Raw genomic sequence first — 15,226 nt, 5'->3', positions numbered from 1 at the left:
TGATGGTCTTGAAAGTCTTGACATATAAATTAATAATAATGGGTGTACGAAAGGGTAATTGTAGTTGAAAATAACTGCTTGTTCATTATGCATGTTCCAAAAGCTCTTTTTCATCTGACATCGAGTCAATGAAGTTTATTATTCTCCATATATGTCCCTGTACATCAGCTTCCCTGCACTCTAAATTCTAGGGTTCGTCTTTTCAATTCCAAGCCAAGTAGTTATCTGTCCACAATCAACAGAAACCCCATTTCATAAAAAAGGAAACCAAAATCAATCTTTTGGAGAAACATATTTCGCTTCTGGGTGAAATCCCGGTGAAACAGTACCACAAGCTTGAACATGAGAGTGAAAATTTGGTACAGCCCAATTATTCAAGAAGTACCCCTACAATGATGTCTAACCATCAGTCTGAAATTCGTAATGCCTAGCAGAGAATGAATAAAAGTTCCATCAATATTCAAGTCCGAACCACAGCAACCAGGAGAGAATCGACTTCATATCAACCACAGAGAAATTCCTCTCCTCACTGTACAACTGAATTGAACACATCCGTGATGTTGTTCTGTACAGAGATAAATAGTCGTAGAAGTCAATTCTGACTGTACACCAAACGATTGACCGGCTTGAAACTTGATTTGTGTGAGTTCAATTGTTGTGGCCGAAGCATTATCAGCACACTTGCTGATAGTTCAATGAACTGCCATGAGGATACCTCTCGCACTGCAAGGCAAGTACCATTACATGCTGCTCCGTTCTCAACAGCTCCTCGAAGTGCTATTCACTATTGAAAGACATATGGCTTCCCCGAAGGAAGCATCATGCCCAACTTCTGATGCACTGCACCACATGCGAAAGAACGAACTCAAAACGAATGCTAGCCGGCCAGGTGGGCTGCAGAAACAAGTGGCCCAAAGTGGAGGCTGCTGTTCCCCCATTTAGAGTAATGAGAAACTTCGTTTTGCAATCGTGTATATCAGCATCCAAGGCTTTTCATGATACTACTGAGCCTGTCGACAACAACAGATGGGGTGGCATATGATCCGGAGAGATCAATAGCATGATATTCCAATCCTTTCCACTGGGCAATCAGAGCAAAATGCGGGCGCCTGTATTCTCTGCTGATGATCTCCAGAATCACAGTTTTGGGTGTTGCTGACACTATGTGAGTCAAACCTGCGCCATGAGCACCAATGATGACCGAAGCTTCCTGAATAGCTCGGACTTGTTCTTTCATTGACATGTGGGCAAACAGTCCATTAACAAGGTTTATCTTGCAGCCAAGATGATTATCTGTCCAGCTCTGCAAGGAATCAAAAACTTCTTGCTCATTGCTTAGCCTTGATTGGACTTTACCACCATGACGTGGATGGGCTAGGTAATCTTCACGCCTCACAAAGAGTATGTTATGGACAGAGACCGGCTTTTCCAATCGTTGCTTGTGCACTGGGGATCCAAATGCTGCTCTAATCATTTCTCCAAACTCAGATAACCGGGCAGCTTTTCGGTCATCTGGGTTTCTCCAAAGATGAAGGGCAGATGCTCCACTACAGTTAATCTCTTCACTAAGTCCCTTGAATAATGCTGTCTCATATCCCAATGGAGAAAAAATAGCATGGCGGAAACAAACAGAAACACTGAAGTTCTTGGCATATATGAAGCCTGAGAATAGTGCTCTCCACGTATCTTCCAATTGTGTCTGCAACATATATTTGTAAATGCCAAGAAGTAGGTCAAGACAGATCTCTAAAATAGATGCATAAATTCAAAAGGCAGAGCTAGAGAAGATCTTAATAACTTAATCAGTCGTAACAAGGCACATGGCTGGGAACAACCATGCTCACTGACCAAAACGGCACAAACCAACAGCAGAAGCTATTTACTGAAGATGCAGTGATAAGCAATGCAAGTAAATTGATTTTTTAAATTAAGGCTGCTCGAAATGCAGCACACATACCGAACAGTGGCCATCCACAAAGACCAAACGTGGTCGATACGGTAACCCGGTAACCCTGGAAGAGACATATGCACTGTACCAATCAGTCACTGTGTGGAATAGATTTGCATACTCAAAGCGAGTGACCAGAAGTGTTGATTCCTCGACCCACTGTCAACAAGGTAAAATATGTTAAAAATACTGTGTCAATTGGAGAAGGAGAGCAACTCCTACAGGTTCAGGCAAAAAATTCTAACAACCATCACATGTATCCCTCTAATGTTTGGTCCTTTCATATTAGTTCCAACCCTCATAAATCCAACCTGCATTGCTGCTTAAATAAGTGGAATTAGGAGACCCCTGGAGCTCCTGTAAATTTCCTGACCTTCCTTACAAGATCATTAGACATTAAGATTTTGATTCCATCCGTATAACGTCCGCACTGAATTTCAAAACAACCAAATTCTCACACATTACAAAAGAACTGCTTTAGACAGACCACTCAAGTTCAAGACATGACGAGCTTAAACCTGAATGACATCCCATTGCAGTCCATGCATAGAAGTGTTCTCGTTTGTAAAATTGGATCATCTACATAAACGGAGAGTCAACGGCTCCCAGAAATGATTATGAAACCCTCACCTGATCGCACTGAAATTCCGCTGCCCCGACAACTTGGATGGACCCAATCAATTCCCGCACGGTGTGCCGCGATACATCACCTGCAGGAATATACCTGTCTAAATCATCGCTAGTCACCATCCTCCTCCGACTTATCCCGCTCCCTTCAATCTCGAACGCGCCGTCGTTGAACACCGGCAGCTCCTCCTCCTCTCTCCTCCCGATCACGTCCTCCAATTTCTCCCCTCCTCTCGACATCGTAATCCTCCCCGCCACCATCCTCAGCCTCCCTCCCTCGCATATCGAGCTTCGAAGAGTCTCGCTGTAGAAGCACCTGAACCAGCCTCCTCCTCCGCCGCCTCCGGCCCCGACGGCGGCGGAGGAGGACGAGAGGAAGTCGACGCGGCGGCCGAAGCCGTTGCCGAAGTAGGCCTCGCAGGAGCGGAGGGGGACGGCCGCGGCCTCCTGCGACCAAGGGAGGTACGAGGGGAGAATCGGCCAGGGCTTGAGGTGGCGGCGGCGGTGGGTTTGCGGCGGCCGAGAGCGGCCGCCCTCCGTTGAGGGAGAGCGGCCGGAAGAGCCGTCACGGTGTTGCGCGTGGAGGAGGAAGTAAATGGAGAGGGAGTTGACCAAGAAGAGGAGGATGAGAAAGGTTCTGGAGGTCGTCATGTTCATGGCTCTTCCTCTCTCTCTCTCTGAAACTCTTCTTCTTCTTCTTCTTCTTCTTCTATTTTCTTTTACTTTTTTTTTTTTTTTTTTTTTTTTTGCCTTCCGTTTCGTTGATCGTTGCTCGCTGGTGCCGATCGAAGGAAGTCTTGGAGGAGGAGTCATACTTCAACGCGCGCCTTTCCAGGTTTTCTGTAGAGTCCACGAATGGCGTGCTTCCAGGTGTCGAGACGTTTCACCCCACGACAAGTTCGATCACCTAACGGAAGCGGGTGAGGAGACGGAGGATCTATGTCGATCTGGTTATTAATCGGAATATCGATTGAGTTCCTAAGCATCATAATTGACAACGAATATATTTCAATTGGCTTCGCTGCCGCTTGCTCTCACTTCAAAAATACTTGTTAAATGTACTCCCACAAGAAATGATCGATTTCTGCATTATTGAAATTAACCATCACGATATTTCACTATTTAGTTGTTCGACGGAAGTGCCGAGAGCACTTGCCATCTAAAATTCACTCACGGTGGAAAAATCATCGAGGTACCGTAATCGACTTGCAAATTTGATTCATAAGATGGGTTAACGAAACGAAAATGAGTGTTCAGGCAAAATGGATTATGTTCGAAATACCGAAAATAAAATGTCAACGACAATTCATACATCAATTATGTAAATTAGCAGATCAACTCAGCCCTTCTTTTTTCTTTTTCCTTTCTTTTGGTTGAATCAGTGAGCCCATATTCAAACAAAGAACTTTTCATCGCGTATCGGACAAATCATCAAGACCATCCGTCGGGACTACTACTTTATCTAAACAGGAAAGACAACTGCGAAATTTAGATCCAATAGCAGATGATGAATTAAATGCATGCAAAATAGCGGGCTAAAACAATCGGTGTTCATAATACTAATTACACGAGAATGATCTCTTTACAAAAGGAAAATGAAAAAAAAAAGAAGAAAAAGAGCAATAAAAATAAGCATGTACCTCAGAGGAAAACGTTTCCGAATTACAAGAAAAATGAATCTACCTAATCCATGGAAGTAATAAATGTAACTCACTGCTTCAAGTCAAAAGTGGGAAAATCTCCGATAGTTGGCTCCATAAACATGCAGTAAGACCTCCAGCACAGTCGAAAATCCGCTTAATGAAATGGCAAAATCGAAGATGGCCTCGAGTCACCAGTTGCCGAACAGAATTTCAAAGTAGAAACAACGTCGGGAGGAGCATCACTAGACTCGAAAGGAAGATACTAGCAGGGAGTTTAGGTTGGCCACTTTTCGGCTGTGTTGGCACTGGTGCAGTGGACCCACCTATTGAAGCGGGAGCCAAGGCAGTTTTACGGCTGGCAATGGTGGCTCATCTACATCCGACTCGATCAGGACAGGGTATGGAGCTTGAGCAGGTGGTAACATTGGAGTAGTTATCACCTGCATGAGACTGCCAGGCTGAACAGGACTCATGTAGGGAGGGGCAGCCGAGCCTAAACATTTGTTTCCTGCATTTCCCACAGCATCATTGTCAGTCACTGAAGAAAACTCAACACAACAGAGCTACATAGGCGTATTGCCACGTTCAGCCGAATCATTAACATGTTAGACTAATGCTGTTACAGAAGGTAGCTTTACTTTGGACTGTCTACCTCCACGTACTGCTAAAGGCAGTATTACTTGCAATGCTCTAGTAGGACATCAGAATGCTTTGATTATACTTATGACTTAGAACAATTAGTTAGAAAATATTTGAGGTCTACGATCTGCATATAGATGGACTTTTAGAGTATTCCTAGAATTGCTGCGGCAAGTTGTTTTACAATTCCTCTGCCAATAAAAGGTCTGGCACGGAGAAAATTCTCTCAAACTGAAGAAAATTATGATATGGAAGTGTTGCTTACTCTTGTATGAAGCAGAAGTCTTGGGGAAATCAGTGATCACACCATCGACGTCACCTCCCACAACAAAAGAGTTCACCTCAACAGTGGCATCTGAGAAAAAATCCCATGCTTGGGACACAAATTCATTGCTGAATGTTTGCACATAAACAGGGAGCTTGAAGGCATGGAGCTTTGTCACAACATCTGTGATACCAGTAAGAAAGAACTGATTTTCCGGGAAGACAGAATTCTTCATGACAACCACAGAGTCAGCAAATTTTTTAATGTCCAGAACAGTATCGTTATTGGCATCACGAATGTTCTCATCAACCTCATACACAAGCTTATAATTGGCATTCTCTTTGATATTCATCAGAACAGAGCTGTTGGTGGATTTAATCATGACCTTTTCTGTCTGATTACTGAAACCAGCTTTACTCAAAGCAGCAAGGACAGCATCAGTTACGCTCAATGACTGCTTTTCGGCAAGGTAGGCAGCATTCTAGGGAAAAAGGAAAAACAACACATCAAGATCAAGACAACCAAAACTGCTTGTCCAAAATGTTCTAAACATAAGCATTAAAAGGGCCCAAATAGGTTATCAAGGCAAGACATGCAATTTGTCTCAAGTAGATGATGTGGTAAACAGCAAGACACTTTTTATGGGTCAGTGAGCATGTTCAGTGTTCTTCCAACATGTGTGCGCTTTGATAAGCTCAAACCTCTACTTGTAAGGTGGTTTGTAATATCTCCACATGATGTGTAACTACTAATTTGTGCAATAAGACTGCCAAAGGATTAAATATAAGAATAAGTTTCACACCAAAAGAATTCTGATTGTTCAGAACTTCAAAAATGACTGGAGCAAACAGACTCCATTTCAACCACCGATGTGGCACATATGCAATCTAAGTAATCCAACGAAAGGTTATTTTTGGGGATATGTGGCCAGATCAACCAACATGGAGATCACACCCAATATAGCAAGTCACAAAATGATGGGATACCAAACAAACAATCTTTTAGAGAAGTATGTGACATTCATGAGAAATGATGATTTGGATCGGTTAAGAAGAGTCATAGATTTCATGTCCTCCCCGGACATGGGCCAAAACTTGCTACCACTACTTCCCCAAGTATTCCAGATGGTGTGAAGAGTGCGCATGTAAAAATTATCCTTGAGCTGAAATCAGGATTTATCATTTTCAAGAGGTAATGGTAATTTTTGAAATGTCTTAGTAACTTCTTTATTTCATTACTAACTTTCTAAACACATCACTAAATGACAAATTTGTAGATTTGTCCTTTGGCTCAAATATGCAATATATGAAAAGATTCAAAGAAAATAATATTGGAACAGAAATCTCACCTCTATGCCGATCAAGACGCCAGATACGGAAGAATTTTTCACCAAGACAAGAAATTCCGACAACGATAGGAACTTTCCAGCATTTTTATTGGCTGGATTTCTGAATATTTTGAACTGCGAATACGGACTTGCAATTGCCGCTGCAACGATATTAATAAACAAATCAGTACAGTGACATTTAAAACTTAGGTACATTAATTAAAGGTCGACCAAGAGACTACTTGAAATGAAAAAGAAGGCTTTCACCAGGATGCCCCTCGAAATGATGTTAAGTCAATCAAATTTTCTCTAAGTGAAGCGATCTTAAATCATGGCAATTACAATAGAAGAAGAAGAAAGAGGAAGAGCAACATGCCGTAGAGAACATGCAGATTAAACACTGAATGTCAAACTTACGAGTCAATGTCTGGATGTCACTCCAGTTGAGGCTAAAACTGAATATTCCAGTCCCTGACTGAATCTCTGGAGCTGTTGTCATAAGGTTGCGAAACTTTGTTGTTGCAACATTACTGCTATCTATAAGATTTGCGGAGCTCAAGCAAAAAGGGATTCCATCCTTCGACATTTGAACAGGACAGTCGATAATGTCAGCCCCGTCTTGAATAGCTTTTGAATATGCTAAGTCAGTGCAACCAGGATAATCACCACTTGCCCCATTGAACGAGATAACCAGCGGCTTAGCTAATAGAATTGAAAATATTGAATGTTAGAATACGCACACATCCTAAACAAGCACTTTAAGCATAACCAGGGAATACCTAGGTCATGAGAAAAGAAAATTTGTTTTACAATCTGCATCTTGAATCATTAGACGTACCTTGTACTGAACTATTTTTGCTTGGATGGGCAAAACAACCTGCAGGATGAAAGAACAAGTTAGCATATACAGAGAAAGTTGGTTATAAATGTGTATGCAAAGAGAAAAACATGACCTCCATATGTTCAAGAAAAGGATGTGACTTTTATGGAAGAGCTACTCTTAGAATGAGGGAAGGCTTAAGAAAGACATTACTTTGTTAAAGCAATTACGATCACTGCACAAGACTTGATACACCAGATGGTGCATGATATTGTAAAAGACTGATGAAACAAGCTCATTCATGTGCTCTGTCAATGAAAGGAGACTTACGAATGGCTGCGGATGAAGTTATCGGGAAATCAGTGATCACACCATCTACGGAGAATGCACCATTGTCAACGTAAGATAGAGTCTCAGCCACAGGATCGAAACTGTAATTGTAGCTAAGAGGAACATCATTTACAAAATCAGATGCAAAAACTGTGAGTCCTGCTTTATGAGCATCTGAAACGAGAGAGGTATGAGCTTGCAAGTAGTTACTGCCATCAACAGGCCATATATAAACCTTTGGTACTAGTATCCCAGAAGCAAATGTCTTGACAAACGTAAGATTCTTCAACAGAGAACCATATGTCTGGTTAATTGAAGGCTCAAGAACATCTTTTCCCATAAACCTGAAGATCAATTTTGTGGTGGGGCTGACTCGTCCAGCAATGCTTCTTAAGAAATCCACTTCTGGTGATGAGATATAATTGATAATTACACTTTTAGACGTGGCAATCACAAAGCTTCTCATGCTCAAGTTATGTTGTGTGAAGAACATGTCATGCTGCAAATTATTAAAAGCGGTCTGTCAACCCAAGAATAGCTGAAGAAGGCACCAATAACCTCTGGAAGGACATGTACTAGAATATTTACCTGAATATTCAACCATAACGCAGGCGGTTTCACCTGACTGAACATGTCTTGGACTGTGAGTATTGGAAAGAGATTGCCATCGAACTTATTAGTTCGAGAATAAATTCCTTGAGTTACTGTGCAGAGATAGCGGAGATTATGAGAGATGAGAAAATTTATAACCTTAAGTACCATTGAGCAAAAACTACTTTACTGCTATCATGAGTAAGTTTAGTGATTCTCAATTCATAGGCAACATATATATATCAATGATGCAGGACAACTATAACATTCACTTGATCAAGTCTGATTTTCATGCGCTTTGGCCATCAAAGTGTATCCATGAGATCTACATACATACGCCACCACCCCCCTAGCCCTGCAGGCGTAAAGAAAAAATATCCACGTATAGAGCACCCAACATCTCTAAACGAAATGAAACATGCCAATATACAATTTTAATTGATACAGAGCAGGATGTGAAATATAGAGCTCTGAGATGAATTGTCCTTACAGACGACGTTAGCAAGGTCATTCAGGGTGAAATCAATGGAGAACCATCCTTGAGTATCCATGCCATTAACAGAGTATGTTCTACTCTGATCCTTGAAAATGTTTGAAATGTCAGTAGAGTTATCCAACTTGACACTTGGAGCACATATGCCAGCCCCATCTTTTGTTAATTGGACATCACACCATGATACCACATCAGGTACACTTGTGATCAATGCCAAACTGTAGGCTGCAGAGCTAGAATCCGGAAAGATCCCTGAAAATCCACCCTTTGCAATGACTAAAGGTGGATTGCCTGTAGAAGAAAGGAACTAGTAAGCATCTAGCATACAAGGTGAAGAAATATTCCCAGGCCATGCATACCTCTATTAACAAAGCAGACAATTTGATAAAAGACATTAAAAACTCTGCCTATGTCAAACTAATAGTTAAAGATAATTGCAGACGGCGTCTTCAAACTAAAAATGCATGCAAGTATTTTTTTTTTTTTTGGGGGGGTGAGGGGGGGTTCTTTTTCCGTGGAACAATGCTAGATGATATTGTAATGAGCTATCTTTGGGACAGCGTACGCATGAAGAAAAGTAAGCAAAGCATAAGAGAGGTGAGACCCTTTCCTCTATTTTTACAACTGCAAGGGCCCCAGATATCTTTACGGTGACAGCATTGCACACAACACGATGAAAATCCAAGATCAGATCACAGGCGAGATACCGTGATACAATGGGACTTTGCATAAGTTCCCCACATAACCAAAGTAGAAAAATCGAGATCAATTCTTCATGAAAATCAGATTAGGCTAGATGTTACTACATTTAGGACGCACGGTAGCCGCACAATCAATTCCAATCTTCCCTAGCTCTTTTCCAATGACCTCACAAGCTTTTCTTCATCGCTGTAATTTCCCAGCATAAAGTATGACAGGAGATCTTATATTGTTCTATGGTTTTAATTAACGAAGTCAAATTAAAACTCTTCTGAAAAGGCAACGGCCATACGCAAGGATCATGTTTTGTTCAAAAGATCAAAGAAAAGAGAGAGAATAACTGCCGATTTAACCGTCCAGCAGGCCTCGAAATTTCAAAACTCGTGGAGTTACTCAAGTCAAGCTCTTGAATATGTTCCCCTGACAACTATGTCAAAGGAATGGAGCTAAACTTTAGAATCCGCTTGAACAAAGTCAACATCCATGGGTTTTAAAGCTGAAGAGTGCGTAATTCGCCAAAAATTCCCCGTAAATTTCGCTAGGTGTCCGAAAATGACGCTAAAAGCCAAAGGACAGAGCATGTACCAAGGAAATTAGAAGGTGAGGGAGGGAGGAAGAAATGCAATCGTGCGGAATCAGTAACCGAAGCAGCAGATGGGGGAAGCTCGCGGTAGGACCGACTCGGTTGATTGTTCAGCTCGGTAACCAGCCAAACAAACTAGAAATGCAGGAAGAAACAAACAGCTGAAAAGTTTCAAAGTTGTTCGGATTTAGCCACTCCCTCTCTCTCTCTCCCCCTTCCTCCGAGATCAAAGACGAGCAATGCCGCGCAGCTCAAACAAATTCCCGATCCAACACAGAAATCGAAGACGCTCGGCGAGAGAGCGGCCGAGATATAGATACGGAGAGACAGATAGAGAGAGAAAGAGAGAGAGTTACCAGAGAGAGTTTGCCATGGACTAGAGGTAGATCCCTGAGCAGAGACGAGGACCGATATCGCCGAGCTCACGAGCAGGGAGACGAGCAGGGCGGTGGCGGCGCGTGAGGTGCACATTGCCGGAGAGTGTCGCCGGCGGCTCCGCTCTTCGACTTCCGGCGCTGCCGATTCCTCGAGTACTATTCCCCGGAGAAGTGCGCGAGATTCGCTCGGCTGCGAGCTGACAGAGAGGTAGAGAGAGAGAGAAGAGAGAGAGAGAGGCCTAGGAGTGCATAGTAGTTGCTGAAGCTTTCGAGGCTTGCTTTTTATGAGGCGCACTTGGTGATATGGAGTCTTGAGTAAATAAATAAAATACTGGGGAAGGAAAAAAAAAAAAAAAGAGAGAGAGAGAGACAGAGAAATTTTTCTGGGGGCTTCTGTTTTGTTTCAGCGCGGGTCTAATTATTACGCGTTCCCACGTAAACGAGCCGGCTCCTTGTCGGCTGGATTGGAGCCAGCTGGTTCAGCTCGCTCCGCCTGTTTCAGAGTGTTCTCTTAATGGCGTTTTTTTGTTTATAAGGAATTCGATAAATAACTACGGGCGATCTATCATTTTCCTTTTTTGCCCGCGAAACGTCCAAATGGAAGCGCCCCCGAATGCAGAAAGACGTGGTCCTTTTCTTACTTTATAGGACTCCGTTTATTTAATACAAAATAAATAATTTGAGAAATATTTACTTAAAAATAATCATTTATTTTTTTCTTGAAATAATTAACTAGTGAAAATTATTTTCCTTATTCATGATTACTATGGACGGCAAAATATTTTATATTCGTTTATTTTTTTATGCAATACAAATAATCATTTCTGAAAAGTATTTTTTATGAAACAAGTGCATCCTATATATTGTTTGTTTACTAATTTGTGACAAGCCCGATCATTAGACAACAGGTACAGCCCATTTTTAGCTAATTTTCCCTCTCCGGCATTGACATTTATTTCCCTTTTTCCTTTTTGAACTATGGTTTTACACTTAACGTGATTGCAACATAGTGCTAATCTAAATTTTTTCCACACGATTTTTATTAGAAAACAAAAATGTCAATGTCTCCCTCTAAGGTACTTCCTTGAGTACTAATTGTGCTTTGAAAATATGAGCACTACTTCAATTTGAAGCACGCCGCTTTTTTGGAAAATATGTTCTTCTCCAATTCTCACATATGTTTCTGTGTGCACTTTCCATTTAATTAGAGTAAATTAGAGGGTATTGATTAGCGGAGCCCTTTTTCACTTTCCAAGCCCAACTTTACTATTACCATCGCGAGAAAAGGTAATGTAGTGAAATTACGACATTATCCTCATTTGTTGAAGGTTGGACCGTTTAAACTCGTTAGTTTTTCCCTCCTGTTCATTCACCGCCAATTTTCAGAGTCCCAGGACAATCCACATCCCGATATGGCTATTTGTATCTATAAAAAGATTTTACATAACCACCGACGGTGATTGATGTATAGAGATATCAATATGCATCGCATTAATGCATACCTACATGTCCATCAATTCGTCCATCAAATCTAATAAGATCCGATTCTTAGAGATGAATTAGTAAGCACGTAATTAGCAATCTAAAGCTACGGTATAATATCAATACCCTTGAGACCCTATACCATCATTAGAGATCAAAATGATGGTGCATACAATGGATGGGTTTTTACACAGGTAAATGTTAAATATTTCGCTATTAGATTATCACATCGCATGTTCTACGTGATCATTTTCCGATAACATTTTGCAATGCTTATTATTTATTGGATATGAAAGAGACATTTACGGTGATTCTCATTTGATGATTAATTGGGATTGGACCAGTTAAGATGATGGACGACCATGATCTTGAAAGAGACAATGATTTTCCTTTCATGCATAGTACCATTTTATGCTACAAACGAAAAGAAGAGGACAAATACACACAATGACATGTCGAGCCACTTCCCTCCGTCGTAGAGGCCACAGCTTTGCTCTATTTAGATTGAAAAAATCAACAGGAGGACATGACCACCTCCATATTCCATCAATAGACTTTCGTACAAGTAAATGATAGATATTTCGCAATTAGGTTATCACATTGTGGCCCTATACGATCCTTTCTAGCAACATCCTGTGGTGCTTATTTTTTCTTGGATATGAAAATTTTATCCATGGTTATTATCGTTAGATAATTTGTTCAAATTGAATCTGTTAAGATTGATGAGTGATCATGGTCTTCAAAAGAGATAATAATTTACCTTTCGCATTTAGTGCCCTTTTATGCCAGGCGCGAATAGGAGAGGAGAAATGCACAGTGACATGTCGAGCCGCTTCCCTCCGGCGTAGAGAACACGACTTTGCTTTGCATAGATTGAAAAATCAACGAAGAGGGCCGTGACCGCGTCCAAATTCCACAACTTTTGTCCGTGACCACATCCAAATTCCATCACTTTTGTCCTTTCTTCTAACCCCCCCAAAAAAAAAAAAATAATAACAAGGCTAACGGTCGAGTGATGTTACGCATGGCAATGCATACGACGAGCTCAGTAGGACCGAATGCATTAGGAACACCTTTCTCGTTGCTTTTTTGGAGGGCGGACATGAAAAGCCGTCTGATGCATACTATAATTCATCAAGCCATCCACACTTCGCCGGAAGAAAGTGAAGTCCATGATGATCCTTTTATCCAAGACCTCGCTTAAAACGTAGAGCATTCTCGTTAGAGTTCGGGCACCGTGATTATGTGGTTATCGGAAATACCCATCGCCTCGATGATTAAATTTCATCCTTTATTTTTTCCAGAATTAAAAATATTGGGTGACCCAAATACCAAAATAAATAAATAAAGGTACAATTGCCGAGATAGCTACTGGTTCGCTGGCTCGGTCCTTGACGAATGGACCCCGCACGAGTAAAGGATAAAACCGTCCGCCTGAGGTATTACATCATCACCACTACTTTTCTTTTCCTTTCTTTTCCTTTCTTTTTGGGCCAGTTAGATATAACCAGTGGTCGCTTTTATTCTGATTCGACTGAAGATGGCTTTTGCCCACAATTCTTAGACCCCCACCTAACTCAATATTATTTAATTACGTAGAGCAAAAAAGACACATCCAGATTCTAATTAAAATAAAAGGCCGGAGTCAAACACCGAGGCCAGATGACAACACGAAACTCGACTCAAGAAATCATCCTTAGCTGTACAGCTCCATTCATTCATGTCGAATATTTATATATAATGGGAAAAACGACAAGAAGCTGCGCGTACGTACATAGCCTTTCTCCGTTTTTCTTTTTCGGTGACGATAGTGGCGAGATGGGAAAATGCCGATACACACGGGAAGGTTCCTCGCCACCTGGGAGCACATGGGGTGGGCACCGGGCAGTGGAGATTGACGGGGTCTGATTGGTCCAGGTAAGCGGCGATGATTGGGGGGTGGGGAGGTGGGCGGGCCCCATGCGGTGCCCCACTCGCACGACCTCACGTTTTGGAGGAGGCTGCTGCAATCGCAAAAAGCGAGAATAAGTCCCTTTAGAATGGATTCCCCATAACATCAATCGAATTTGCTTACACGCGGTATGTTTTATATCGTCGACGACCGATCATAATTTCGAACGGGCGTGAGGGGGTGGGAATTGGGTGGTGTCAATGGAGGAATCGGAGGTGAATGTCCTTCTCAGCTGTCAGTATAATCGTCGGAAAAAGGGAAAATGGTGGAGGAGCGATGACGAATGATTCGAAGGAGCGCACTGGAAAGCCGCGTGGAGAGACCGGTTCAAAGGGATGGCGACGGTGAGGGAGATGTTCGTGCGCGGGGGAGTGCTGATGGCGACGTCCTGGTCCCCGGGTCGTCGCCCTTCTGTTGGGTCTTTCTTTGCGTTTCTTTCCTTCTTTTCTTCCTTTTTTTGGGGCCGAGTCAACGCGATCAGGTACCAAGATTTCACGACGCTTCACCTGCTGTCGGCGCGCCCCGCGTTGTTGCCTGCTCGTTCTCGTGGTTATCGTTTTCTCGGTTGACGATGCCTGCACGTTTTATTCACATACATCTGAGCAGGTTTTTGGTTGGAAGATTTCGTTTGAATTTTCTTTTCATTTTATATATTCATACAGTATTTGATTACCCATTTGTTTATTTAAGAACATCTTTCGACATTCGCTGGTGCGGAAATCAAAATTTTCCACGCGTGAAATCTCATCCAAATTGCATTATAATTTGACCAAAATATCGATATTGTATTACGAGATGACTTTTGTATTTTTCGCACTATGCTTTTCCTCTTTAATTTCAAATTTGAGCATTTAACCGATCTCTAATAAAAAAAATTGACGCGTGGAAACTCCTCTAAATTGCATTGTAGTTTGACTGAAATATCAATATTGTATTACAAGATGACTTTTGTATTTTTTGCATTCAAGCATTTCACCGACCTCTTATCATATTGAATGCATGAAATCTTGTACGAACAATGTTTAAAGGCGTTTCCAGATAAAATGCTTAATGGCCTTAAAATGAGGACTTGTTTTAACTTGCCTCGAAAATTCATTGCGCTTCATTTAGTAACTTAAATTAAAATTGTCATGCATAGGAGATAACTATTTTATTTTAGGAGAATTCGCACGAGGAAATTTTTGTGTTTTGTGATTGATCAGTGGTTATTAAGTGATTTCATACAAGATTTTATGTAAGCGCGAGTTTAGTGCAACTTTCCCGTTGTAGTTATGACCTTAAAGGGGATGGATGCATTATTTCCTATTTACTTAATAAACACACGACATTTATAATTTCTTCATTACGGCACCGCTCACAGGTAGTTAATGAGAAGCTGTCCCCCACTCGATTTCAAAGCGTTGCCAATTTGCTAGATCGCAAGGCATGCCGTCAACGGCATGATTTGTGCA

General features: G+C 41.6%; 2 protein-coding genes across 2 annotated transcripts; both read right to left on the bottom strand.

Annotated features, from left to right (window-relative positions):
• Positions 1 to 235: 235 nt before the first annotated feature.
• LOC104450279 (beta-1,2-xylosyltransferase) lies at positions 236 to 3,298 on the bottom strand. Its single transcript, XM_010064767.3, has 3 exons — positions 2,579 to 3,298; positions 1,958 to 2,107; positions 236 to 1,699 (listed from the first exon to the last, which is right to left on the bottom strand). Exons 1-3 carry the CDS (start codon positions 3,230 to 3,232, stop codon positions 977 to 979), a joined length of 1,527 nt encoding a protein of 508 aa, XP_010063069.2. The 5' UTR covers positions 3,233 to 3,298; the 3' UTR covers positions 236 to 976.
• A 764-nt stretch (positions 3,299 to 4,062) lies between these two features.
• LOC104452125 (glycerophosphodiester phosphodiesterase GDPDL3) lies at positions 4,063 to 10,580 on the bottom strand. The gene is made up of 9 exons (XM_039315477.1): positions 10,322 to 10,580; positions 8,681 to 8,974; positions 8,188 to 8,303; positions 7,600 to 8,098; positions 7,288 to 7,326; positions 6,867 to 7,151; positions 6,471 to 6,610; positions 5,123 to 5,603; positions 4,063 to 4,726 (listed from the first exon to the last, which is right to left on the bottom strand). The coding sequence occupies exons 1-9, from the start codon at positions 10,434 to 10,436 to the stop codon at positions 4,542 to 4,544; spliced, it is 2,154 nt and encodes a 717-aa protein (XP_039171411.1). The 5' UTR covers positions 10,437 to 10,580; the 3' UTR covers positions 4,063 to 4,541.
• Between the last annotated feature and the right edge of the window lie 4,646 nt (positions 10,581 to 15,226).

The sequence above is a fragment of the Eucalyptus grandis genome, chromosome 6 (assembly GCF_016545825.1).
Source record: "Eucalyptus grandis isolate ANBG69807.140 chromosome 6, ASM1654582v1, whole genome shotgun sequence".
Lineage (NCBI taxonomy): Eukaryota > Viridiplantae > Streptophyta > Magnoliopsida > Myrtales > Myrtaceae > Eucalyptus > Eucalyptus grandis.
This window is presented reverse-complemented; position numbering and strand designations above follow the sequence as displayed.

Coding starts and splice junctions, on each gene's coding strand:
- LOC104452125 (XM_039315477.1), bottom strand. CDS start 10,436: ATGTGCACCTCACGCGCCGCCACCGCCCTGCTCGTCTCCCTGCTCGTG. Junction 6,611..6,866: donor TGACATCCAGACATTGACTC/GTAAGTTTGACA, acceptor ATATCGTTGCAG/CGGCAATTGCAAGTCCGTAT. Junction 4,727..5,122: donor GACTTCTGCTTCATACAAGA/GTAAGCAACACT, acceptor TGGGAAATGCAG/GAAACAAATGTTTAGGCTCG.
- LOC104450279 (XM_010064767.3), bottom strand. CDS start 3,232: ATGAACATGACGACCTCCAGAACCTTTCTCATCCTCCTCTTCTTGGTC. Junction 2,108..2,578: donor CGGAATTTCAGTGCGATCAG/GTGAGGGTTTCA, acceptor CCTTGTTGACAG/TGGGTCGAGGAATCAACACT. Junction 1,700..1,957: donor TTGTGGATGGCCACTGTTCG/GTATGTGTGCTG, acceptor TATATGTTGCAG/ACACAATTGGAAGATACGTG.